The 25,561-nt window shown below is 47.9% G+C and overlaps 1 protein-coding gene across 1 annotated transcript in view; it reads left to right on the forward strand.

Annotated features, from left to right (window-relative positions):
* Positions 1–25,561, forward strand: part of DYNC2H1 (dynein cytoplasmic 2 heavy chain 1) — a 1,714,832-nt gene that overhangs the window by 777,843 nt on the left and 911,428 nt on the right. Inside the window, exon 48 of the mRNA XM_085621461.1 lies at positions 7,117–7,247. Coding sequence (XP_085477587.1) covers positions 7,117–7,247 — 131 coding nt within the window. The remainder of the gene's footprint in view (positions 1–7,116; positions 7,248–25,561) is intronic.

Consider the following 25,561-nt stretch of genomic DNA (forward strand, 5'->3'; position numbering starts at 1 on the left):
TTATAAGTAATGAACAAATCCACTGTTAGTCTTTCTGCCTCATACAGCAATCTCATGCTTCTGTTCCATCCTGCCAGCAAATATTGATTTCTGTAATATAGTTTAATGCAGCCAAACATAAAATATTCTGTGGAAATTGCTACATTGCTCTTTGTACTAATTTCTTTAATTCACTATCCAGTGGTTATTAGTTTTAGAAAAAAAGATGTTGTAGTTTTCTGATTTGTATTTGTCATTTCTCTTTATTTTCTTAGTGTGTTTAGCTATGCATTAGGATGGCAGTTGTCTCCTTGCTTGCTCTCTGATTCCTTTAAGATAAAGTGGGCTAAAAAGTAACAACGTTGAGCACAGATGGAAGACTATTAAACAGGGTTGCAGCTAGAATAATCCCATGGGGCTCCCGGGTTACTATGATTAGCTATCCTTAAAGTAATAGTAACCCTCTTCCCCCAGGTATAGATATGGGCATGGATAGTGATCGCACCAGCACCTCTGATAAACCCTGACGTTTCATTAGTACCAACAAATCATCAGCTCATTTGTTGTTCATACGTTGACCCTTGAATATTTGCCAAAATTAGCACAATAAATATACATACATTAGCAGATTCCTCACACCCATCTCTGGAAAGGGATTTGCAGGAAAATGACATTTCTTCACAGCTGTTTCTTTTTCACTTTAAGTGCATATGCTCATGAGCAGTCAGATAAAAAGATTTACTTCTTAAGCTTACAACAAGGCCTGTTAGTTTATCTTTTCAGTATTTGTAGATGAAGATAGCCCTTACGGTCACATCCAATCTCAAAGAAATATCAATTAACATCCAGGTTTTAACAAACATGGTAGTTATTAGGATGTAATTGTTTCTAGTTTATTTACTCAACTGTATCGTGGGGTTACTGAGGTTAAAGATTATTGACTTTGAAGGAGTGACTTCTGATGGATACATCTGCCAGTGGATTCCTCACCTTGTGAATATCCCCTGCGCCAGCAACATTCTGAAACTTTTGTAGCTCTCCATGCCTACGAGGACGACGTCACAGAAGCACGGCTCCGCTCGCGGCTCCGCTGACGTCACTGGATCCATAAGAGGACCTCGTCGGCGTGATGACGTCAGTTCCCTTTTTTCCGTGCCGTCGACGCTAACGGTTTTCTGGGTCTCTCCGTAGCATTGGCTAGTTACTTTGTGTTTCTGCTGGTGTTTATCTTTCTTCTTGCTTCTTGTTTAAAGATGTCGACAAAGAAGTCCGGATTCAAGCCGTGTAGGGAGTGCGGTAAGCACATGTCCATCACGGATCGGCATGAGGACTGTCTCTGGTGCCTGTTGTCAGATCACGACGTTGAGGGATGCTCTTGCTGTCGAAAGATGAGTACTAAGGCCTTAAAAGAAAGAGAAGCCAAGTTGTTTATAGCAAGGATGAAAAAAGAGAAGAGAGGTCGAAGACGCTCCAGATCGAGGTCGGCGTCGACGTCGGGGCATGCTTCTAAGTCCGAGAAGCATAAAAAGAAGAAGAGGTATGGTCCTCGACACAGTCGGATAAGGAAGCGGCTCCGAGATCGACTTCCCCTACTCGGCGTCGTAAGGACTATGTTTCTCCCTCTCCTGTCTCAAATCCTGCTTCTCCTGTTTGCCTGACCTCGCCTGCGGCTTCACCGGAGCACTCTCCGGCTCCGGCTCCATCTCCGACGCCGGCACATTCTCCAGCTCCAGTTGAAGAAGCTCCGGCTCCTGATGAGACTTCGACTCCGCTGGCTCCACCGTCGGCGCCGATTGGCCCGAGTCCGGTTATGCCTCAATCTGAGCCATATCCCCCCTTTCCAGACCCGGGACAAGACCCATCGCATTATTTGAATGCAATGTATGGAGTCTTCACTAGAGCGATGTACCCCTCTGGAGCACCTTCGGGTCCCATGGGTCCAATGGCTTTTAATCTGGGGGTTCCTCAAGCCTACGCTCAGGCTCCATTTATGCCTTTTTTCCCGGCGATGCCGTCTTGGCATTTCCCTGCACTGAGGACATCGACGCTGCTTCCATCTTCACCGGCTCCAGCTCGACCTCGTTCGACTCCGGCTGCTCCTCCGGATCGGTGTTCGACGCCGGCTCCGGCGCCGGTCCTGAGAATTAGGTCCAGGCGAGAAGCTCAAAGAGTCCTGGAAGAGCAAAGGTACCAGGTTGAAGAGATGGAAGAGGGTGAGCTCATGGAGTCTAATGACTTGTTTGTAGAGTTGAAGGAGGCTAGTGGCCTGGATTTGTCACCAGAGTGGGAGATTACTCCACCAGTCGATACTCCCTCTGAAGGTGTGGCTCCCTACCACACGGTCATTAGAAAAGCAGCGGAGCTTTTGAATCTACAGCTGCCATCTGCTGAATTCAAGCCTTACATCCTCACTGAGGTTTTACATTCTCCCTCCACCGTAACAGAGCCCTTACTACCATTTAATGAGGCCATCACTGAACCAGTCATGGAGGTATGACGAAAGCCCTTTTCAGCTCCTGCGGTTTCTAAAACTGTGGCTAGAAGGTACAGGGCGACTCCAGGTGATCCAGACTTTCTTATTTCCCATCCTTCTCTGGAAAGTCTGGTGGTTCAGGCTGCTTGGTCTAAGAGGTCTTCCGGTGCCTTTCCACAGGTCCCTAGTGACAGGGACGCTAAAAAACTCGACCAATACGCCAAGAAAGTCTTCTCCTCCGCTAGTATGGCCTAAAAGTCGACAAATGCCACCTGTCTCTTGGGCCGTTATATCCACGCTCTAATGGATTCTGCTAAACAGCTGGCTCCTAAGTTATCTGAGGAGGACAGGCAGAACTTTAATGAGGTGCTGTCAGACACTCAGGCGGCTGCGCGTCAGGTTATCCAGAGTGGACTGGACACTGCGGACTCTGTCGCCAGAATTATGGGCTCCTCGGTCGCCACAAGGAGAAGTGCGTGGCTGAAATCATCTCAGTTCTCCCCTGATGTGCAGGTAACGCTTCTGAACCTGCCTTTTGACGGCTCTGGGCTTTTTGGTAAAAAAGCTGATGCTGCATTAGAGAGATTTAAGAAAAGCAGAGCCACGGCCAAATCTCTGGGTCTGCAGACACAGCCTAGGGGTTCTTTTAGGAGATACAGATGCTTTGGAAGGTCGTCCTTTCGGACCTACAGGCAGCCCCAGCAGCAGCAGCAACAACAGCAACAGAACACCCTGTATAAGAGCTACAGGGGCAGGATCAGAGGTCGTGCTCGAGGTCGGCAGCTCTCCTCCTCCTCTTCCTCTTTCTCTTCCTCCATCCTTCCTACCACTGCAAAGCAGCCCTAGATCCACCATTCTGGATCATGTTGGTCCTGTGGGGGGCCGGCTTACCCATTTTCTAAAAGATTGCGAATCGGTCACTTCAGACCTTTGGGTTCTAGATCTTGTAGAAAATGGGTACGCTCTTCCCTTTCGGGAATTTCCTCCAAATTACCCTCCTTGCCAAGGTGCTTGCTCGGAGGACCACCTTCTTCTCCTGCAGGAGGAAGTCATTACGTTACTAAAAAAAGGTGCAATAGAGGTAATTCCAGACCTGGAGAGGGGTCATAGATGCTACTCCCGGTATTCTCTGATTCCGAAGAATGATGGCAGGCTACGTCCAATCCTGGACCTCATGATCTTGAACCTTTTTCTGAAAAAGGAGAAGTTCAAGATGCTCACCCTTGCGCAGGTTCTTCAAGCGCTGCAACAGGAGGACTGGATGGTGTCGATCGACTTGCAGGATGCGTATTTCCACATCCCTATCCTGAAGTCGCACAGGAAGTATCTCCGTTTTACGGTAGGGTCGCAACATTATCAGTTTGCGGTCCTTCCATTTGGTCTTACAACTGCACCTCGAGTCTTCACCAAGGTGATGGCAGTGGTGGCAGCCCATCTCAGGGATTCCAGTTTTCCTCTGTCTGGACGACTGGCTGATCAAAGCGGAGTCGCCAGAGAAGGTGCTTCATCATCTGCAGGATACAACTCAGCGGTTGTACAAATTGGGTTTCTCGATAAACGTGCCCAAATCTCACCTGGTGCCCTCTCAGCGCAACCTGTTCATAGGGGCGGTACTGGACACAACTGTGTGTCGAGCATTCCCTCCCCCTCAAAGGATTCTCGACATACAGGAGCGGTCGTTCTAGTCCTGAAGGTCCTTCGTCTGCTCAGTCTGTTTGCTTCCTGCATTCTGTTGGTCAACCATGCACGCTGGCCCATGAGGGCGCTCCAGTGGTGTCTCCGCAGGCAGTGGTATCAGCACAACGGAGATCTCAGGGAGTCTGTGAGGATCTCCAGAGAAGCTGCAGCGGATCTGTCTTGGTGTAGCGTGGAGGACAATCTGTCTCAAGGAAAGCCCTTCCATCTACCTCCATCGGTGGCCTCAGTGATAACGGATGCATCCACTTTAGGGTAGGGTGCTCATCTGGGGGATCTGGAGATCAAGGGTCTTTGGTCTCCAGAGGAAAGGTTGCTTCACATCAACCTTCTGGAATTACGAGCGATACGTTTGGCGCTCAAGGCCTTCCTCCCTTCCCTTCGCGGTCAGTCGGTTCAAGTTCTGACGGACAACACTACCGCGTTGTGGTATGTCAGCAAGCAGGGAGGAGTGGGGTCGCATTGCCTCTGCAGAGAGGCTCTGCGTCTCTGGTCCTGGGTTCAGGATCATCAGATTTGTCTGATGGCAAATCATCTGTCCAGAGTTCTGAACGTGCGTGCAGACAGTCTCAGTCGGCAGTTCTCGGCCGACCACGAGTAGAGGCTTCATCCAGAGGTGGTTCGTCACGTCTTCCGGATGTGGGGAACTACTCGGGTGGACCTGTTTGCCACTCTTGAGAATGCTCACTGCCCTTCATTCTGCAGTCTCCAGTATCCGATGGAGGGAGCTTTGGGGGACGCGTTTCAGTTGAGATGGGACTCACATCTCCTTTACGCATTTCCTCCCATACCCTTGATTCCTCGGTTTCTGAGGAAGATTCGCCAAGACCGGGCCCAAGTCATATTGATCTACCCGGATTGGCCAAGAAGGGTGTGGTATACAGATCTTCTCCACCTCTCCTCGTGCCCTCCGCTCCGTCTCCCTCTGAGGGAAGACCTCCTCTCGCACCCCCACCTCCAGCGTTTACACCTTCATGCCTATAGATTGAACGGGGCAACCTGAATTCTTTTTCTCTCCCGCCAGATGTGGTAGATGTAATTTTGTCTGCTAGACGTCATTCCACCAAATCTATCTATTCCTATAGGTGGTCCAAATGTGTTCTTTGGTGCGGAGAGAAGTCTATTGACCTTTTGAGGGCTCGTTTATCCAACATCCTTCAGTTTGCTCTTTCTCTTGCTCAGCAGGGCTTTGCTGTAGCTACTGTTAAGGGATATTTGTCGGCTTTGTCGGCATTTCTTTGCTTGCCGGATCAGCCGTCCCTGTTTAAGTCACCTATTGTATTACGATTCCTTAAGGGCCTTACCAACAAGTTTCCACCTACTCCTTTTATTGTGCTTCAATGGGACTTAAATCTTGTCTGAACTTACTTGATGTGTTCTCCCTTCGAGCCCTTGCACAAGTGTCCCTTGAGGCTGTTGTCTTTCAAAACAGTTTTTCTCATTGCTATTACCTCGGCAAGGAGGGTAAGTGAGCTTCAAGTTCTAAGTTCAAAACCCCCCTTTTTGTCCATTCATGCTGAAAGAATGGTACTCAGGACCAGGGCTGCTTTTCTGCCTAAGGTGGTAAGTCCTTTCCATCTGGGGCAATCCATTACCCTTCCTACCTTCTATCCTCCCCCTCACCCTTCCAAGGAGGAGGAGCGACTTCACCGCTTGGACCCTAAGAGGGCGGTGAGCTTTTACCTCTATAGGACTATAGACTTTCGAGTGGATGACCAGCTCTTGGTGGGCTTTGTTGGCTGCAGGAAAGGCAGAGTGGAGCACAAGCGCACCCTTTCCAGATGGATTATCTTGCGCATCAAGATATGTTACTCTTTGGCCGGTAAGGAAACTCCAGAGCGTATAAGGGCTCATTCTACCAGGGCAAAGTCTTCTACATCTGCCTTATCTAGATGTGCTCCTGTGGAGGACATTTGTAGAGCGGCAACTTGGGCCTCCCTTCACACCTTCACGAAGCATTACTGCTCGGATTCCGAGGTGAGGAGGGACGGACACTTTGCTCATTCCGTCCTTCAGGACTTTCTGGTATAGAAGGGTGGACACCCTCCTCCGGGAGTGGGACTGCTGTGGGAATCTTTTCTCAAGGTGAGGAATCCACTGGCAGATGTATCCATCTGAAGAACAAGTTACTTACCTTCGGTAACGCTTTTTCTGGTGGATACAGTATCTGCCTGTGGATTCCTCACTGACCCACCCGCCTCCCCATTGTCCACTTTTGTATACCTATAATAGTGATGATGTTTCAAAATTCATTTATTACTGTCAAAGGAAGCGTGCTATTTCTTTTGCCTTCCTCTATTATCTTCACACTGTGTGTGTTGTTTTGTGTATTATGTACTGTGTATATTGTATATATATTGCTGTCAGTCCGTCTGTGTGTCTCGAAGGCACAGAAAAAAGGGCGGAACTGATGTCATCACGCCGACGAGGTCCTCTTATGGATCCAGTGACGTCAGCGGAGCCGCGAGCGGAGCCGTGCTTCTGTGACGTCGTCCTCGCCGGCGTGGAGAGCTACAAAAGGTTCCGAATGTTGCTGGCGCAACGGATATTCACAAGGTGAGGAATCCACAGTCAGATACTGTATCCACCAGAAAAAGCATTACCGAAGGTAAATAACTTGTTCTGCAGGACAAGAATGGCCCCTTCTCAATTTAGGGCACTTCCTCGTGCCACTGAGCAGATTTGATTAACTTCGCTATTAATGAAAAGAACGTAGTCCCTAGAATGTTCACATATTAGATATATTCATTTGTGACTTACTTGAGCACAATCAGAAAATACTATTTTTAAAGAAGTTATACAATTGTGATCTTGATCTGAGTTAATTCTTACAGCACAACGCTATTCAGATCCCTTGAGGAATTCACAATATAATATTGACCAGTAACAGTATTTCCACATATTCATATTTTACAAAACAAAACCCTTTATTTAAAAATTCTAAATCACTGTAATCCCTGTTTTCACAGATTTATTTTATGTAACATGGGGAGCTCTTCATGAGACTGGTGCATTACTTGCTCCTGGACAGTCATTGCCTCCACATGGGAGACCGCTTGGAAAGTTGAGCTCTGCTGACTTAAAGGATGTTATTAAGAAGGTATGTTTGGAAGCATGGTTTTCTTGGCAAACTGATAGGCAATGTTCGTTATAGCTACATTGATGGAAACTTGAAAACAAGTATAATAAAATGAATATATAAATGTTATTTAAACACACTTTAACAAATGTATTTGAAATGTTAATTGTTGAATTGTAATGAAATCCCTCTTATGAATAGTTTTGCGAATGGGCATAGGCCAAGATCTTGATAAGGCTACTACTATTGGTGCTTCAGTACTTCTTCCTGACATCATAATATTTGGAAATTAACCTGTACAGCCCTGAAAACCTAAAGCATTCTGACTAATCAATATTATTCATATGCCTGAACAAGCAGTTCACACATTTTATCTTAATATGTGTAAAATGTACTTTTTTTGGGCCAAAATGTCACAAATTAGATCTTGTTTTCATTTTAATGTAACTGTGTGTTTTGATGCCGAAGTCAATTGGCGTTGACTTTGCCACTCAGTCAAATGACAGTGATTTTAAGAACTAATTCCATGACCCTCACTGGTGCAATTTTAGCATTAACCTATGGGCTGTCAGACATGTATTTTATTATTTTGTTTAGGCACACTTACGGTTTATAAGGTGCAGCCTCTGACATGACAGACATAACAGGCCGATGCTTTCAAATTACTGAGTTTCCTATTTTAACTGCATTTTGTTTTTACATATTGCCTGTAGACAGCTTGTAGCCGTCTCTTGCTGAAAACCTATTGCGGCCAATACTGATACTTGCAGTGGGCTTTTGCTCAGCCCATTTCTTAACATTGGTTTGCTTTGTTGTCAATCGCATCTGCTTACTTTTCATTCTTTTCCCCTCTCCTGGAGCACAGCTTCTTTACTGTTCTTTGGGTTGGTTGACTTGTATCCTTCTGCTGCTACTTTCTGAGAACAAATTTTTCTTAACCTTCAGGTATGTCTTCAGTTGGAAATTGGGTTCCTGGTTGACTAGGGTATGAGTCGTGGTTCAGCATAAACTACAATCCTAGTCAGGGTAAAGGCACCAGCAATCCCAAAATTAACCTCTGCTCGCCCTCTGGTAGCTTGGCACAGAGCAGTCGGGCTTAACTTTAAGGTAATGTGTAAAGTATTTGTGCAATATGCCAAACAGGACACTGCCTATCCAAGTGTAAATGAAGCTGTGCCCAGCTCCTCCCTCCAATTCAGCCAGGCTGGTCCATCAAGTCATACCTAAGCTCTCATTGTGTGTGGCTGTCTAGGGGGAATACACAAAGCCAAACTGCTAACTACACCTAGTAATGTGACCAAAGACAAACTACAGGCACCAAATGGCTAAGGCAAAAAATGGCAACTTTCTAAAAGAGGTATTTTCAGAATTGTAATTTAAAATCTGACTTCATCATAAGTTAGGATTCTAAATTACGATTCCAGCCTTCAAACATGAACCAGTCATATCTTCCCATTTGGAAATTACGCTTAGAAAATGTAATAAGGTAATCCCAATGTTATTCTATGGGAGATATAGGCCTTGCAGTAGTGAAAAACGAATTTAAGAGTTTTTGACTACCAAGACATGTAGAACTTGAAAAGTACATGTCCAACTTTTTTAAAACATTTCACCCTGCTCTTGGGGCTTTCTAGGGCCTACCTTAGGGGTGACGTATATGCATTAAAAAGAAAGGTTTGGGCCTGGCAAGAGGTTTATTTTGCCAGGTCGACAGTTTAAAACTGCACACACAGGCTCTGCAATGGCAGGCCTGAGCCATATTTAAAGGGCTACTTGAGTGGATGGCACAATCAGTGTTTCAGGCCCACTAGTAGCATTTTATTTACAGGCCTGGGCACCCATTAGTGCACTTTACTAGGAACTTATAAGTAAATTAAATGTGCCAATTGGGTTTAAGCCAGTTCTACCATCTTTTAAGGAGAGAGCACAAGCACTTTAGCACTGGTTAGCAGTGGTAAAGTGCACAGAATCCTAAAACCCACAAAAACGGATTCACCAAAAAAGGGGAGGAGGAAGGCAAAACGTTTGGGGGTGACCCTGCAGAAACTGCGATTCGCAAAAGGTTCCATGAGCATTTTTCTCATTTTACAGTAGATGTGCTCATCGTCTCACTCTCTGGTTGAGCATAATTACCGCATTGCTGAACTCTGTCCACAATAGAAGCAGCTCCATATGATAGGCTTTCTAGCAGTCCACCCATTACTCTCCCTCTGTGGCTACGGGAAGAACTTAAAGAAGACATCCTTAGCACATAATCTTTCACTGTTGATAATGGACTTTCCTGTTATGAAAATGAGCTACCATATATGTAATGCACAGAATAAGGACGTGACTTATGTCACTTGAAAGTGCAAGGTTGCCAACTTCCTTAATGAGAGCTTGTCTCTACTGTGAACCTTCAGAAGAGTCAAAAAGCAAATCAGAGGCCATTGTAATTTTAAGATCTTCTCTGGATAGGCGGGAGGTAAGACCTATTGTTTCCAATCTTCCCTTTTGTTTGGGAAGGTTGGCATACATGTGGCTATCAGCTTATTATGGGCCCCCCAATGGAGCAGATGTTCTTTGGGCATTGTCCAGTAGAAGTGGTTTAGAGTGTGGCCATACTCCAGCTTCTGTTGCACCCAACTTTTCTAGTAGAAGATTCTGTCAGGGGCAGTTTTTAGAAGCCACACATTCTAGTACGGCTTCAAGTAATAGCAGCAAGTTTTATTCAGAAAGCTTCCAAGTATTTTTTCTGTTACACAAAAGAGAGGAAAATGGAAACACACTAGGGTACATCGCCTCATTTAGTAAATGACTACCATGGTTATCCATCCAGTGGGTCTAAGAGGAAAAACAGCAGCGGTGTTGTCAAAATAAATGTTGAAATTAGATTTTCTTTTTTAAATGATAGCCCTCACCCAGCGGTGACATGCTTCATCATAGGGATCCTCTTCATGTGGATGACATGGTCCTCGTGTAGGCTACTACCCTATGGTGCAGTAGAGCACTTATGATGTTTTGAGTCCTAGTAGTCTATGATGGGCAGGCGTGGTGAGGTTAACACTTAGGATCTGGAGGATAAAGTGTCCCAGTCACTTTTCATACAGAGGTGCTAAGGCTTTTAAAAATAATATAAAAGTAAAGTGGAATAATTCAACAGGTTTCAGCCCCTTAATCGCCCTACTCTCAGATGAAATGGGCTTTCATGAGTACCAAACTACAAGTCTCCATATGAAACCTACCAAATATATGTGTAAGTGACAAGAAAAAAGAAAACACAGGACTAATACTGAACTGGGTGGGTTGGCTTTTTTTCCTTTTTGCCGGGATGCAGTTCTGCATCTGCAACAAACATTAGCAAAGTCAAAATGTTGGCTAACACTTTTCAAAATCGAGGCTTATTGGTTTTGCCAATGCTTGTACGAATTTACCGCTCCAAACTTTTAATGATCTTACGATCAACTCAAATACATTTTTAAATCTTCACTTAATCACCTTCTGCTACTGGTAGTATTTTGTGCTAATTTTAAACATGCTTTCCGTTGTTTAACTTCATATATATACTCAATGTTCTCTGCCACTGGTGTCTTGTGTAAATCACTTTACTTCCTCATGCCAAGATAGTGCCAAAGCCTCTAACAATAATGAAACAACAATTTAATCTGGCCACTGTACGTAAGTGTGCACAAAATGAGCCTGAAAGACTTAAAAAATACCCACAAAAGAGGCCCGGTTGTCACGATGCCCTGTATGAATTAAAATAGCTGCTTGTATTAGAGGTAGACCCCAAATGAAACCACTGCTTCCAAATGTTGCTCATAATAGAAGATACATAGTCTATCATGATAGGCTGCCCAAATGACTGTGTCGCCAGTTGAAGTTGATGTCTCTAACTTTTGATCCTTTTAAAGCTGCTAATTCTGAAGGATGCCTCAAAATGCTGACACTCATTATAAGCTATCTGACTAAAACTGGTTGCTGTTAGTGGTCTCTATTCCTTACTCCCTGGATTACTCGGGGAACCCTTCTTAAGAGTGTTCACCAAATCATCTTTGGGCAAGAATCCTAATCCTCTGAGCCTGAATCAATGGGTTACTGATCCTGTTATTCTCAGTATTCTTTCTGTCTTATCAAGAAAGTCCAAAAAAGCAAACAGGTGGCATTTCAGGTGTTGGCATCTTCGTGTAGAATGGAGTTTGGTACACAGCTCTGTTTTGCAGATGATTGTGTATTGAAACTCCTGCCATACAAAGTGGTGGTTGAATATTTTGTGCTGGCCTGCTAATACGTCACCATGCCTCACGGAGATTTAAAGAAAGACGCACATTTGTGTCTGTTTTTATTCCTTTGTAAACCTTGTTGTTTGATAATCATAAGTTTCATAACTGATTTAAACAAATTCCAGCTCCAAAGGCGTGGCCCCAAGTTTTCCAGGCCTTTAAAGTTACTTGGAGATCCAGGGTGACCCTCCAGTGACATTCCACACCACAATAATGTCAAATAAACTCCATCTTCACTAATCATATCATTCTGAGAATAGGCCTGCTTTAAAGAGGTGCGCTTGGGTAAATCACACAGTAGGCCAACAGGTGGCAGAAGCCTTATCCTACATTTTAAAATTGCTCAGTGTTCTCACGCCTACTTCCGTGGACTCCTTGGAGCATTTGTTTCCAAACATCAGTAAGATCTTGCAACCTTTCTGATAATAATCAACAGCGGAACACGAAGCAGAAGATTTCTGCATCATTTTAAAATCACATTTTAAAATCACGGTTTGCAAATAGAGAGTGGTCCAAAAGTGCTCTATTTTTTGCATCTTACATTTAATGTTTTGCATCTTATGTTGGTTCCTGGACCACTTCAGTTTTTTTGTTAGATATTCTTTGAATTTTTGGCAGGGGAAGGGGGATAAAAAATCTCACTGGAAGTGCCTTTACATGATTCTGGTATAAATCCATTCAGAGATTTTGAGAAATGATTGTTTAGAAAGTGTTTCATTCAGGGCATGAAGAGGTTCAATTTTAGGGTTATCTGGACCGTTAATCCACGGATCCTCTGCAGATTTGCGAATCCACAGAGGTGTGCAAATCTAGTTCATTAAATAAAAGCACAGCAATGAACTAGGTAGCTTTTTCTCCTGTCCTTCCATTGGAAATTTTCAAATCCAGGTGCCGATTTGTGAGTTGCTACACTGTGATTGGCTGTCCAGCACATAAATATTTCTGCTGCACATGCATTACCCACTGAACACCGTGTTGGGAACAGTTAAAACAAAAAGAGCATAAGTGGGTAGGATAAGCCTATCCTAATCCCCAGGCCTGTGTGAGGGAGATTTCAAAAGGACCTCCCTGCATTAAAATGGATAATTTAAAAAAAAGCTTTTTCATCATAGGATTCGCGAAATCTGTGCTGAAATTGTAAATCCTAGGCGCTCTTGAGGTCCCACAAATCTTCCTGGGGTCTTGAGATTCATGAATCCTTGAAAAACGTTTTAAACAAGAATTTAAATGCCTTCTCAGGGGTAGTAAGCGCTATATAGATGCAATTTAAATTTGATGCACTGTAGCTACAACTGGCCAATCCCACTGTTCATGGCCTCCGGCCTAGTGCAGCAGGGATTTTCCACCCACGATGGGTTGTGAGAACGGCCGGACCTTGCCCTATGTCCAACCCCGCTGCTCATGGTCTAAGGCTGTGTGCAACAGGGGTTGTCTACACACTTCTAGTTGCACAATAATACTGAAAAAACACTGAAACGCGCAAGTTGTGTTTAGGACCACCATCTATAACTTACACAGCAGAAATGCAAGCCATATCTTGCCTAACAAATGCAGTGCTCTTGTTGATTTTCTAAGTCATTGTTTTATGTGTTTTTGTTTAAACATAACTGGTATTATAATCAAAACTGACTATAACTTCACTTTTGTGATTTTCAATCAATATATTTCTTACTCATTCTATTTTTCCATGCATAACCACACTTCCTATGGAGTGGTTGCATTGCAATGCACGAAGAACTATTTTACATCTCATACACACACTGAATCATCACACATTAAATTCTTTATTTCATGTTTGCATTGTGTACAAAAAACAATATCTTTTTGTTTTGTTTCCACTGCAACAGGCTATAATGTTTTAGTTAGTAATCTTGTGTGAGGCACACACGCATGTATGTATGTTTACGAGTACAATCACCACATACAGATTTTCTTTTTAGGTCTTGCCTACGCAGCGCGCATGCGCTGCTTAGTAGAAAGACCTTAAGCCATCGATGTGCCTTTTCAGGCCAAACCGTGCACGCGTTCCATTGCCTTCAATGGCAACGCGTGCACGTGTGGCTATTCCTTGGCGGGAGCGAGCAGGGACACCATATGTTTGTAATTAACTTGCAAACATATGGTGCCCCTGCTCGTTCCCACAGGGAAACATGCGCAGGCCCCCTCCTCTCTCCCCTCCCCCTGCTGCCTCCTTCTTTAGCGCGAATCGCGCGCAGCATGCATGTTTGAAGTGTTTTTTTTTTTTTTACTAAGGTTTCCTTTTTCCAACTATTGCAGTTTTTCGTTCTGTCCATTTGTTTAAACTGACCATAATGAAGACTACCACTACGCAATTTTTACATGAATAGCTTTAACCCCTTCGGTGCTCATGACGGAACGGTTCCGTCATGAGCCACGGTTGAGCTGTGCTCATGACGGAACCGTTCCGTCATGACCACGCCCGCGCAAGATTCCGTCAGCACAGCGGCGGAATTTGCGCAGCATGGAAGGGGTTAATAAATGTTTTTGCTTGCGTGCACGTGTTTTCTTTTCTTTCATAAAGCCAAAGTGCCTTACGCTTTTTCTCTTCTTTGCGCGCGTGTTTGTTTTATTTGTACCGGTGGCACACGTTGAAAAATATAACAATGAAACAACGTTAACATAATTTTCACATGAATACCTTCAAAAAATGTATTTGCCCTCGCGCGTGTTTGTTTATTTTCTTTCATGGCGGTGAAAAAAAGCTGAAGTGTGTGAAGCTTTTCTACTTTTTCATGCCTTACATTAGTCGGTATTGTTTCAAGACCACCTCCTGTGTCGCTTCTGTTTTAAAACATCCATATATGCGGTTTCACTGTTGAGGACGGTTCTGTTGCATCTCTTTGTCGCTTGCTTTTTTGTCCGAGATGTTTGGCTGTTTATTTCATTTATGTTGAAGATGGTTGAGTTTATACCCTTATTATAAGAGTTCCCCGGCACGTCCGTGGGTGGCAGAGGAGAGGACTGGTAGCACTGCTAGGAGAAACGTGTGGTACTGTCTTGAACTGTCTTTTCAGCCCCCGCCTGCCTGCTGGGTATGCAGAATACTGAACTACCAAAACATCCCGTGCCATCCATCCTGATCATGTGCGAGCCAAGCCTCCCCTGTCTGTGTTTTTAAATGCAGATGGCGGCTTCGGCCGATTCCCCTTGCACTCTGGGGAGTCAATTGCCTTAAAGCTGGCTTTTAAACAAAGTAATTAAAACAAATAGTCAGAGAAAAGGCAGCAATTTAAGAAAAATACAGACATTCCCATGGAGTGGGTGATACGTTCGTGGATTAACCCTGCGAAGTAAAAGCTATTGGTATTTTCATCACACGCGGATATGTAATTCACAATACGTGCAGCTAAATTGCTACAGTTGGTGTAATATTATTGGGTTCCAGCCTGTGGAATAATCTTCAGAGGTACAACGTTGCTCTTGGTGCGAGAGTGGAGTTTTAATGCCGGTTTCAGTGTCACAAAATCACGCAACTGTCACTAAACTCGGTGCCTCGGTTGTAAGTTTGAGTCAGAAGGGCGCGTACAGCCCGAGGTTGGTGCAGTGTCCTGCACCAGACAACTTCCGGCTGGAAGTCAGGCCGGTGGCACCCGGACAGGGTCACTCACCGTTCGTACATGCACCACTAACAGAATATAAAGGCTCTCTGTGGAGGGTACTACTCTTCACAGGATACATATACTTATTTTATGAGACATACTCTCCTTGGACCGCCGAGTGCCGATCAGAAGGGCTGGTTCTACGCCAGGTGTGAGAAGCTCACGCAGCCCTGTTTTTGTATTTCCTTATTGCACAATCTAGAACCCCGCAGATTTGTTTTCCACGTATAAATGCAGGATGACGGAAACTAGAAACGAAATAAACTGCGCTATGTCGGGGAGAGAGGGTCCTTACACCTATTGACGATACCAGTCGCCCCCTGATAATTCCAATATTTCAACTCAAACACTGTACGTGTTCAAAGAAAAAAGACAGCTACTGTTTTTTTCTAAGCAATAATCCATTCTCGGGCAGCCCCCTACTCCATATATGATTCAAAGATTATCTGTACAGCGCAGATACTGGATGTACGGGCGCGCGTTGTATTTTCTCCACATTATGCGGCTCATCCCCTTCACCAGTTAGAAATGGAGTCCGCTGGATGCTGTGGACAGAAAATTGCTCTTCGGAAATGAGGTAATTTCCAATAGACCCCTTTGCATCTTGAGCGGTTATGGCGTCGAATCATGTTTAATGGCTGCTTGCAGGTGGCGTTTTAACTGTATTAGAACTTTCTTTGTTTGCAGCAGATTTTTTGGCAAGGAATGAGCGCGAGGTTGACAAGCTGTGACCAAAGTGACAACTCCGCACTTGTGTGGCATAACTTACTGCTCCTGCCAGCGCTCACACAGTTATTAAGGGGCTTTATTTGTACCGGTGTCACACTGTTTTAAACAAATGCAGACTCAAAGGTTTTAATGAATACCTTCAATAAATGTATTGCTATCACAATATCCCTTAATGCATATGGGACGGCTTCTCACTAATTTGATATACCTTAAACTTGATGCGCGCGTATTTGTTTCTTTCTTTCATGACGATGAAATACATCCGAAGTGTCTTTAGCTTTTACAGTTCTTTAAGCTTGTGTTTTTTTTTTGTAAAGGCGTTCGAAGAAACACGAACTGTCGTCATGTTTTACAGTTCTTTGCGCACAATTATTCCACCCCTTTGTTTGTACCGGTGCCACACCACACACACACACACACACAACCAAACCACACACACACACAACCACACACACAACCACACACACAACCACAACCACACACCCAACCACAGCCACACACAACCACACACACAAACACACCCATACACACACCCAACCACACACCCAACCACACACCCAACCACACCCAACCACACATACACACAACCACACCCAACCACACACACAACCACACACACAACCACACTCAAGTGGAGTGGAGAAGTGTGGCTCAATGATTAGAGCGGCAGACCCTGATGCAGAGGTCTAGCCCGGGACCAGGGTTCAATTCCCCGCCTCGGCGGGTCTTGGGCTCAAAAATTCCACGGACCTGATAATTCTCGCCTTGGTGCCTATTCCAATCATGGAGTCCCACTCTGCAACTCTGGGCAATAGCTTGCTTAATCTCCACAACGGCCCCCACAACGCTAAGGATGCCTGGCCTCCACCTTGGGGGTGCCCAGGAGTGGACGCCTCACAGGGAAAGCCAGGATGGGTTCCACAGCGGTATTCGTACAAGCGCTTTGAGACCCTTGCGGGTGAGTAGTGCGCTATACAAGTATCAATTTACATTTACACACACAACCACACATACAACCACAACCACACACACACAACCGCACCATCAGTGCACACTTTCACCAAACACAGACACCATCAGTCGTCAGTGCACGCTTTCACCGGGCACAAACACCACCAGCCATCAGTGCATGCTTTCACCAGGCACAAACACCAGCAGCTGTCAGTGCACGCTTCCACCGGGCACACACCACCAGACGTCAGTGCACACTTTCACCAGGCACACACACACCACCAGCCGTCAGTGCACGCTTCCAGCAGGCACACACTCCACCAGCCGGCAGTGCACACTTCCACCAGGCACACACACCACCAGCCATCAGTGCACAATTTCTACAGGCAGACACACCACCAGCCATCAGTGCACACATCAATTGTTAACGCATCCACAATTAACTATTTTAGCAATCGCAGTATGGCGCACTTTACATTTAAACATATTCATCTAAAGCGCAGCATGCCACCACTGCTACAAAAAAATAAAAAAAATTTGGCCTACAATTTATAGACTTTTGTTGCAATTGGTGTTGCAATATTTAGCAATGCCAATAACTCAAACGTAAATAATGCAAGACCTATTGCATAGCAAATGCTTGTTTAAACATCTTTTTATTTGGCATTTAGTTCCTCATATGCAGAAGTATTCCAACATATCACTTACATATCGCACCTATTAATATATAGCAAATCAAATAGTTACATCTGTATATGTGTATCACTATGTGGTACATGTAACCACCCCGGTTCATGATAATCATGCTATTGGTGTGATAGTACTGACCAGCACAAATGTAAGCTCTCAAAGGATATAACATTTTAAAAACGTCCTCTATATGTAGTCGACGGGGGATCGAATCTGGTCTGCATGTATACATATCTGTGTAGGGGGACTGTAAATATATAACATTCAGTTTGTATGAAACAAAAAAAACTGAAAACAACCATTAACCAACTGATTATGTAGTGGGGTCCAGACTGTTTGTGTCATTTATGGTGGATGGTGGGGATGTTGATGAGACGGGCGGGAGTGACACTGCAACTTTGTCTCTCAGGTACATAATGTCGGACACAACCATGCCCTAACTCGTCAGTTGGGAGGTACGTGTGTGTGAGCTCTGCCTGTGCCATTGTTTTCTGGTATCTATGTATAATTCCTACGGTTACCCACCGTCGGATCACCATTCAACTGTTGGCTGGTTTATCAACTACCTGGGTTGTTCGTCATCTGATTGTGGGGTATCACTTCCCTTCTCTTCATCCCTCTGTCCCTGCTCCGAGTTCTCCCAGGTCTCCAGGACCTACTGCTATAATTCCGCAATGGGGCGTTGTCGGACCCCCTCTTTTCTTCCCGGACCAAGACTCTGCCCCCAGTTCCAGCCCAGTAGGTCACATCTCATCTCCACATGTCTGTTACAGACCCAGCCTCTGGTTCCCAAGCCAGCGCTGTTCGTCTTCTAGCTAGGGCCAGGGCAAGGTCCAGGAATCTAGTCAAAACTTTACGTCTATGTAGCCTAGATAAGAGACCCAGTAAGGACACTCCAGCTGTGTTCTCCAATGTACGCCCCTCTGCCATCCGCTCTGATCGCATCACTTCCTCCACGAACCTATGCAAAGCAGCACCCCCCCAAGTCAAATGAATAAAATCCACATCCTTGTGATCACATCTCTGACATTTGCGTTCTTCCCCGCCAAATAAAATCTTACGTTTGTGGGGAATCCTATACGTCATATGTGTGTAGTTAAATTGAGTTTACTTCAGTCTGGTGTTACGTGAAGCCTCTTTGGGATATGCAAGAATTGTGCCTCATTCCGGGTCCATGATTTCCCTATCCAGAATGGTTTCCCATCCGTTTCCTAATTTCGTTAAAGTGCGCGAGCCATCTCAGATAGTGAGATTTAAAACCATTTCACTTGGTGGAGTGCAGTCCCCAGTGTACGACCTGAGTGCAGAACTGCATGTGTCTTAGGTTCCTCACAGCTCCCTCCCCACATCTCCTTAAAGGTCCGAATTACCACTTTGTATAACTGGAATTGACCAGGTGGGAGGCCAAAACTTTCAACTAGCTCCTCGAAGGGTGACAGGTTTGACTGCTGGTAGTAGTGACCTACTATTACCAGACCAACTTCGGTCCAAGCTTTCAGTTGTTCCCGAGACAGTATCATCTGCGGCGTGCCATGTTGCAGACCAGCTTATGGTAGGACCAGGGTATGTAAAAGGGTTCCTGCTACCCTGACTGTGCAGCTTTTCCAGCACACTAGAGCGGTGGTCTGCAGTAGTGACTGGTGTGGGATAGTTACCTCTGTGTCAAGCATTTCGGCTACAAGAAGATCAGTGCGGGACCCTAGGTCCGTCAAGTCTATTAGGTACTCCCAAGTCACCCTCTGCCAGGGGGCATTGTAGGGTAGCTAATAACACCCTCCGCCATCCCTTTTCCCATATAAGGTCTCTTATTATTGAGTCCAGCTGTCGCAACCATGAGGTAGGTATGGTGGTGGGGAGGTTGCTAAAAAAGTACAACAGACAATTTTTGCAAGAGAAATCCGGGCCGTGATCGGCAGTCGGAGAGAACACCAAAACGAGACACACGATCTGAGTGCCTTCCCAAGGTTCCCGTCACGTATATCCTCCAGAGAGTGGAATACCTGGATACCTAAGTATTTAAAAGTGGAGGGGGCCTAATTATGGTCCCCTGTGAGGTCCAGCGGGTGAGGCAGTCCTGCCGACATGGGAAATAGTTATGTCTTGTGTCGATTTACTTTTGATCCTGAGATCGCCTCAAATCGTCCTATCATAGTCAGTGCTGTGGCTGTACCCACAGCAGCATCTTCGAGATAGATCAGTAAATCATCTGCACACAGGGAGATAATATGAGTGTGTCTACCCACTCTGTCTGAAAACTGCCGTCAGTGGCTCGATCGCCAACGCAAATAGGAGAAGCCACAGTGGGCATCCTTGTCTTGTGCCCCGTCTGATTTCATATTGTGCGGAAACAGTCTTACCAGTTTGGACTCTAGTCGTGGGGCATACGTACAGCAGTGATACCCATTTCAACCAGCCCTCTCCCAGTCCCATCTGTCTCTTTGTCTTGAATAGATGATCCCATAGAATTGTATTGAAGGCCTTTTCAAGGTCAATCGATAAAAGGACGGTCTGTGGTGATTGTCCTACATTAGGGTGGAACATCACAGAGTACAGTATACGTAGGTTGTATGATGTGTTTCGGGTTGGAATAAAACCTTTCTGGTCTGTGTAGACTAAGGTAGGATATATATGGCATCAAGCAGAACCCTAGGATCTTGCTTAAGATTTTGAAGTCCATGTTAAGCATGGAGAGTGGTCGAAAATCCGTAACCTGCGCCTCTGTGCTTTTCTTAGGGAGTGGGACCACTAAGGCGTCTTGTGTGGTTCCGAGGAGGTACCCCAACCTCAGTGATTCGGCATAAAATACATCTAGGCGGGGAGCGAGTGTTGTAACAGGTGCCATGTTGCAGACCAGCTTATGGTAGGACCGGGTTATGTAAAGGGGTTCCTGCTACCCTGACTGTGCAGCTAGGATAGCTTGACTCCAGTGGCATGGAGAGCACGGGCCCCCGACTGGGCATACGGTCCCACTTGGGGTGATAAATGCAAAAAGAACTGTTGATAGACAGAATGCAGAACAATGTCATATATTCACCCCAATACAGAGATTTGTGCCTACATCCATCGTTGTTATGCTCCCCATGAAATTCCAGTATGAACCCAGCCATATGCAAATAAGTCTTGACCCTGGGCCCAATGGGAACAGTCCAACAGGAACTGCTAGGCCAGGCCCTCCCTGGATTGAAAACAAGCATTCTAGGACTGGTTTCAGGGTTTCACCCCTCATGAGCCAGGATAGCTTTACTCCAGTGGCATGGAGAGCACAGACCCACATCTGTGCATTCCCGTCCCTCTCGGGGTGACAAATGCAAAAAGAACAATTGATAGACAGAATTCAGAACACTCTCATGCATTCACCCAAGTACAGAGAGCTGGGCCTAAATCCATCGTTATTTTGCTCCCCATGCCATTCCAGTTTGATGCCAGCCATATGCAAATCAGATCTGATAGAGACTACTAGCCGCAGGTTCCTTAACATAGAATTATCCCCAGATGTGAGACTGGACCCAGAAAACTATCTTGCCCAGCATCTCTGCGCGCCGGGGGCATGGTACCACGCGACTCCGCCCCAACGTCCTCCGCGGGCATGACGTCAGCGAGGTCACATAAGCCCCACCCCGGCGCGTGCGACGCAGATCCGGATCGTGTTCCTGGCCTGTTTCAGGCCTTCTTTTTCCACTTTAAGTGTTTTTCTTGAAAACAGTGTGCAAATGCCTTCGGGCTTTAAGATGTGCTCATCTAGCACGCGCCAGATGTTGGCGACGGATCCTCACCCCATCTGCATGTGGTGTTTGGGGGAGCACCACGACACCATGGACTGCGAGGTGTGTCAGCAACTGAAGCCCAAGTCCCGGCGGGAGTGCCGGATGAAACTCCTTTCGGCACGCATGTCCAGGTCGGCGTCGTCGCCGTGCCCATCCCCCGCGGAAGGCTTCAAGACCTGCCGCTTCCGTCTCCAAAATCGTTCCCTCTCCCAGGCCGGGCGTCGCTCACCTTTTGGTAAGTGTTGCAGTTTGTCTCTGAGGCCCAGTCCCCGGCCTGTTGGAGGTGCGGGTTCTCCGTGGGTGGTGTGGCCCCACGCGTTACCACCCTATCCGCCGTTCCCTGGCACAGGGGCGACCAGAGCCCAGATGGAGGCCTATGCAGTGGCCTTGCAGGCCTCTTTGGCTCTTCCCTCTTCTCTTCCTGAGATGTCTGCGGATCCCTTGCCGCGTGCCGGGACTTCTGCGGCATCGCTGGCAGCTCCAGCGCCGACAGGTTCGGCTCCAGGTTCTGAAGTGGTGGTGCCGTCGGGGTGCGGCCCTTCGGGATTCCCTACTTCGGACCACGGCGCCTCTGCCTCACCGCAAACCACTGCGGGGTTCCCTGTGGTGTCGCGGGAGGTTGCTGGGGCATGTCCTGGAGTCCCCCTCGGTCCTCTGGGCAGGCAACGGCCTTGTCCGAGGGTGAGGTGACGCCGCTCAGGCGCTGGCGTCTGCTTGCCCTGGTGGCGTCGCAGGTGCCGGCTAGGGGTCGGGGCGTTTCCCCGGGCCCCCCTCATCCCTCCACGCTGGCGGCTGCTGTGTTGGAGGTCGAGTCGACGCCTTTTCGGCGCCGTTCTTTAGCCGCCCCGGCTCCGACCCAGCCTCGGTCTCCTGCGCCGCGTGTTGTGGCAGAGGTTGTTCCGGCATCCCCTTCGCTGCCGGTTGAGGTTGACCTGACGCCGGTCACGGACACTACGGCGCCGGGCGGGCGTCGGGTCGTTGATTCGTCTTTGGACGCCCCCTCTTCTCCAGAGGTTCGGCGGTTGTTGGTTTCATCTTCTCCGGCGATGGGTCACCACGTCGTGGCTTTTTCTCCGGTGCCCGCAGTCTTCGCCGAATGCACCTCAGGTTCCCCATTCATCGGTCCCACCTCCCCTTTTCTGGGCTTGGCCTTGCCTTCCTCCGGTTGGACTGGGGGACAGCCGCCTTAGCTTGCAGCCGTCGCCCACAGATGAACTGCTTTCCCCGCCGCGGGGCCCTACGGAGGCGAGTGCTGCCTTCGCTCGGGCTGTTTCCAGGGCTGCTGGAATCTTGCGCATGGCCGATCTAGCTGCCCATTTCCCCACGGATCATCTGCTGGAGGTCCTCCATCAGGGTTCTGGTGGTTGGGAGCTGTTTCTTCCCTTCGAAGCTTCGCTCCACACTTCTCTTTTGGGGGCAGCCCGCTACGGGGGACCCGGTGCCCCAGCCACTTCTGCATCGCCACTGTCCTGCCCCGCATGATCTTGTCTGTCTTTGCCTCCACCCCTCTACCAGGGGCCCTCTTTTACAGATTGTCTTTCCCTCCCTGCCATCGGTGTTGTCTCCCCCGTCACGGGAGGCCCGCTGGTTAGATTCCAGGGGGCGCAATATCTTCGCCTCCACCAGTGCGGCTTTGCAGGCCCTTAACACTCTTTGTGTATTGGCTAGGGCCACTTCTTGCTTGTGAGATTCGGCGGAGTCCATTATGTCTGCCGCTTCTCAGGAGAGTGCCTGCGTTGATCTGCGGCACCATGTGTTGGATGGCCAGGAACTGGCGGCATTTATTCTTCGCTCGGGTCTGGACATTTCAGAGGTGCTTGGTCGTACCATGGCTTCTTCAGTGGCCCTTCGTTGACATGCCTGGCTATGGGATAGTGTGTTCCCTGAGAACGTCGGGGAACGGCTGGTTGACCTTCCCATCTGATAGAGACTACTAGCCGCAGATTCCTTCACGTAGAATTATCGCCAGGCGTGAGACTGGATCCGGAAAACTTTCTTGCCCAGCATCGCTGCGCGCCGGGGGTACGACATCATGCGACTCCGCCCAGGCGTCGTCCGCGCACGTGACGTCAGCGAAGTCACGTAAGTCCCACCCCGGCACGCCTACGTCAGTTTTTTTCCTTTTCCGCGTACAACGCCTATCCGGTTTGTGCTCGGGCCTGTTTTGGCCTTTCCTTTATGCTATTGCTGCGTGTGTGGGAACAGTGTGCGAATGCCTTTGGGCTTTAAAACTTGCTCGTCGTGTGGCCGCCTCATGTCGTCGACGGATCCTTACCCCATCTGTATGTGGTGTTTGGGAGAGCACCACGACTCCACTGATTGTGAGGCGTGCCAGCAGATGAAGCTGAAGTCCCGGCGGGAGCGCCGGATGAAACTTCTGTCGGCTCGTGTGTCCAGATCGGCATCGGCGCCTCTTCCGGCCCCTGCGGAGGGTTCTCGGGTCGCGGCTTCCCTCGCCGGCTTCGATCTTCTTCTAGGTCGCAAGAGCGCCGCTCACCTATTGGTAAGTGTCGCAGTATGTCCCTGAGGTTTGGGTTCCGGCCTGTCGGGGGCATGGGCTCTCTGCGGGTGGTGCGGCCCTGCGTGTCATCCCTTTGTCCGCCGTTTCCCGGCGTGGGGGCGTCCAGAGCCCAGATGGAGACATATGCAGCGGCTTTGCAGGCCTCGCTGGCTTCTCCTCCTCCTCCTTCCCCTCCTGGGACGTCAGCGGATCCCTTGCAGTGTGCGGGGCCCTCTGCGGCGTCGCCGGCGGCTCCGGTGCCGAGTGGTTCGGATCCAGGCTCGGAGGATGTGGTGCCGTTGGGGTGCGGCCCTTCGGGGGTCACTCCTTCGGACCACGGCGCCTCTGCTTCGCCGCAAACTCCAGTGGTAGTCCCTGTGGTGTCGAGGGAGGTCGCCGGGGCTCGGGTCGCACCCCCGAGTCCCTCTCGGTCCTCGGGACAGGCGGCGTCCTTGTCCGAGGCCGAGGTGGCGCCGCTATGGCGCCGGCGGCTACTGACCCTGGCAGCGCCGCAGGGGTCGGCGGAGGGCCCATCTCACCCTGTCACGAGTCACAGCTGGCGGAGGACTCCTCGTCCTTCCCCGGGCCCTTCTCGTTCCTCGTGGTTTTTTCCCCGACGTCGTCGAAGGCCACGAGGACCCAGTGCCCCAGCATGCTTCTGCACTGCCACCATCCGGCACCGCGTGATCCGGTGTGCCTTTCTCTTCACCCTTCGACCAGAGGCCCCCTTTTGCAGTCTGCCTTTCCTGCTTTGCTGCTGCTGTTGTCTCCCCTGTCACTGGAGGCACGCTGGCTGGACTCCTGGGGGCGCAATATCTTTGCCTCGACCAGTGCGGCTCTGCAGGCCCTTAGCACACTGTGTGTTTTGGCTAGGGCCACTTCTTGTTTGTGGGACTCGGCTGAGTCCCTTATGTCTGCCACTTCTCAGGAGGGTGCCTGTGTGGACTTGCGACACCAAACATTGCTGGACAGCTTTTATTAGCATTAGTATACTTTTGGGCATACTATTTTAAATTTGCGCTGTATGTATTTGCGCTGCTGTTTTTCTTCTAATCATCTGGCGTTTGTTGGGACAGCAAGCAGGGTCATAGTTTAGGCTTACCTGCATTATAATTTGTGTCCTCACTCGCATTTTGCGGGATTCTAGTTAGTGGGGTCGTGGTGCTCCGTCCGCCATCTTGGGTGGGTGCTTGGGCCACTTGTAAGCGCCATCTTGGTAGGGGCTAGAGGCTCTAGCAGCCGGAAGCCCACGCGGTGTTATATTATAAATAGGTATGGGTGAGCAGGCGCGCAGCGCCCGTTCGCGTCCCAGGTGCTCCCGGTGTGATCGTTGCCACTCACTTGGTAGATACCCGCGAGGACTGTAATAACTCATCGCACTGTACGGGGGATGGCGCTCAACATAGGCTATGTTCTTCATCCCACAGGATTCTTTCCTGTGGTTTATTGAATGTTCGCTCCCTCGTTAAGCACCATGCTGAGATAGCACTTTTAATAGAATCCTTACATTTGGATATATTATTTGTGACCGAAACATGGACTACGATGGATTGTGGGCTGGAACTTGGTTGGGCTTGCCCACCAGGCTATCTTATAAGACATACTCCTCGAGTCTCTGGTAGGGGGGGGGGGAATAGGCTTTATTTTTAAAGAATCCATCTCCCTGGTAGAACTGGCAGTAAAAGAAGTGTCAGGGTTTGAGCTCATGGGCTTTTCTATCCTGGTCCAGGGCGGCACCTTGATTGCAGGGCTGCTATGCTACAGACCTCCTTCCTCGACCATATCTTCCCTTCAGTCACTGGTTGATCTGATTTACGAC

This window comes from Triturus cristatus, chromosome 8 (assembly GCF_964204655.1).
Source record: "Triturus cristatus chromosome 8, aTriCri1.1, whole genome shotgun sequence".
Classification (NCBI taxonomy): domain Eukaryota; kingdom Metazoa; phylum Chordata; class Amphibia; order Caudata; family Salamandridae; genus Triturus; species Triturus cristatus.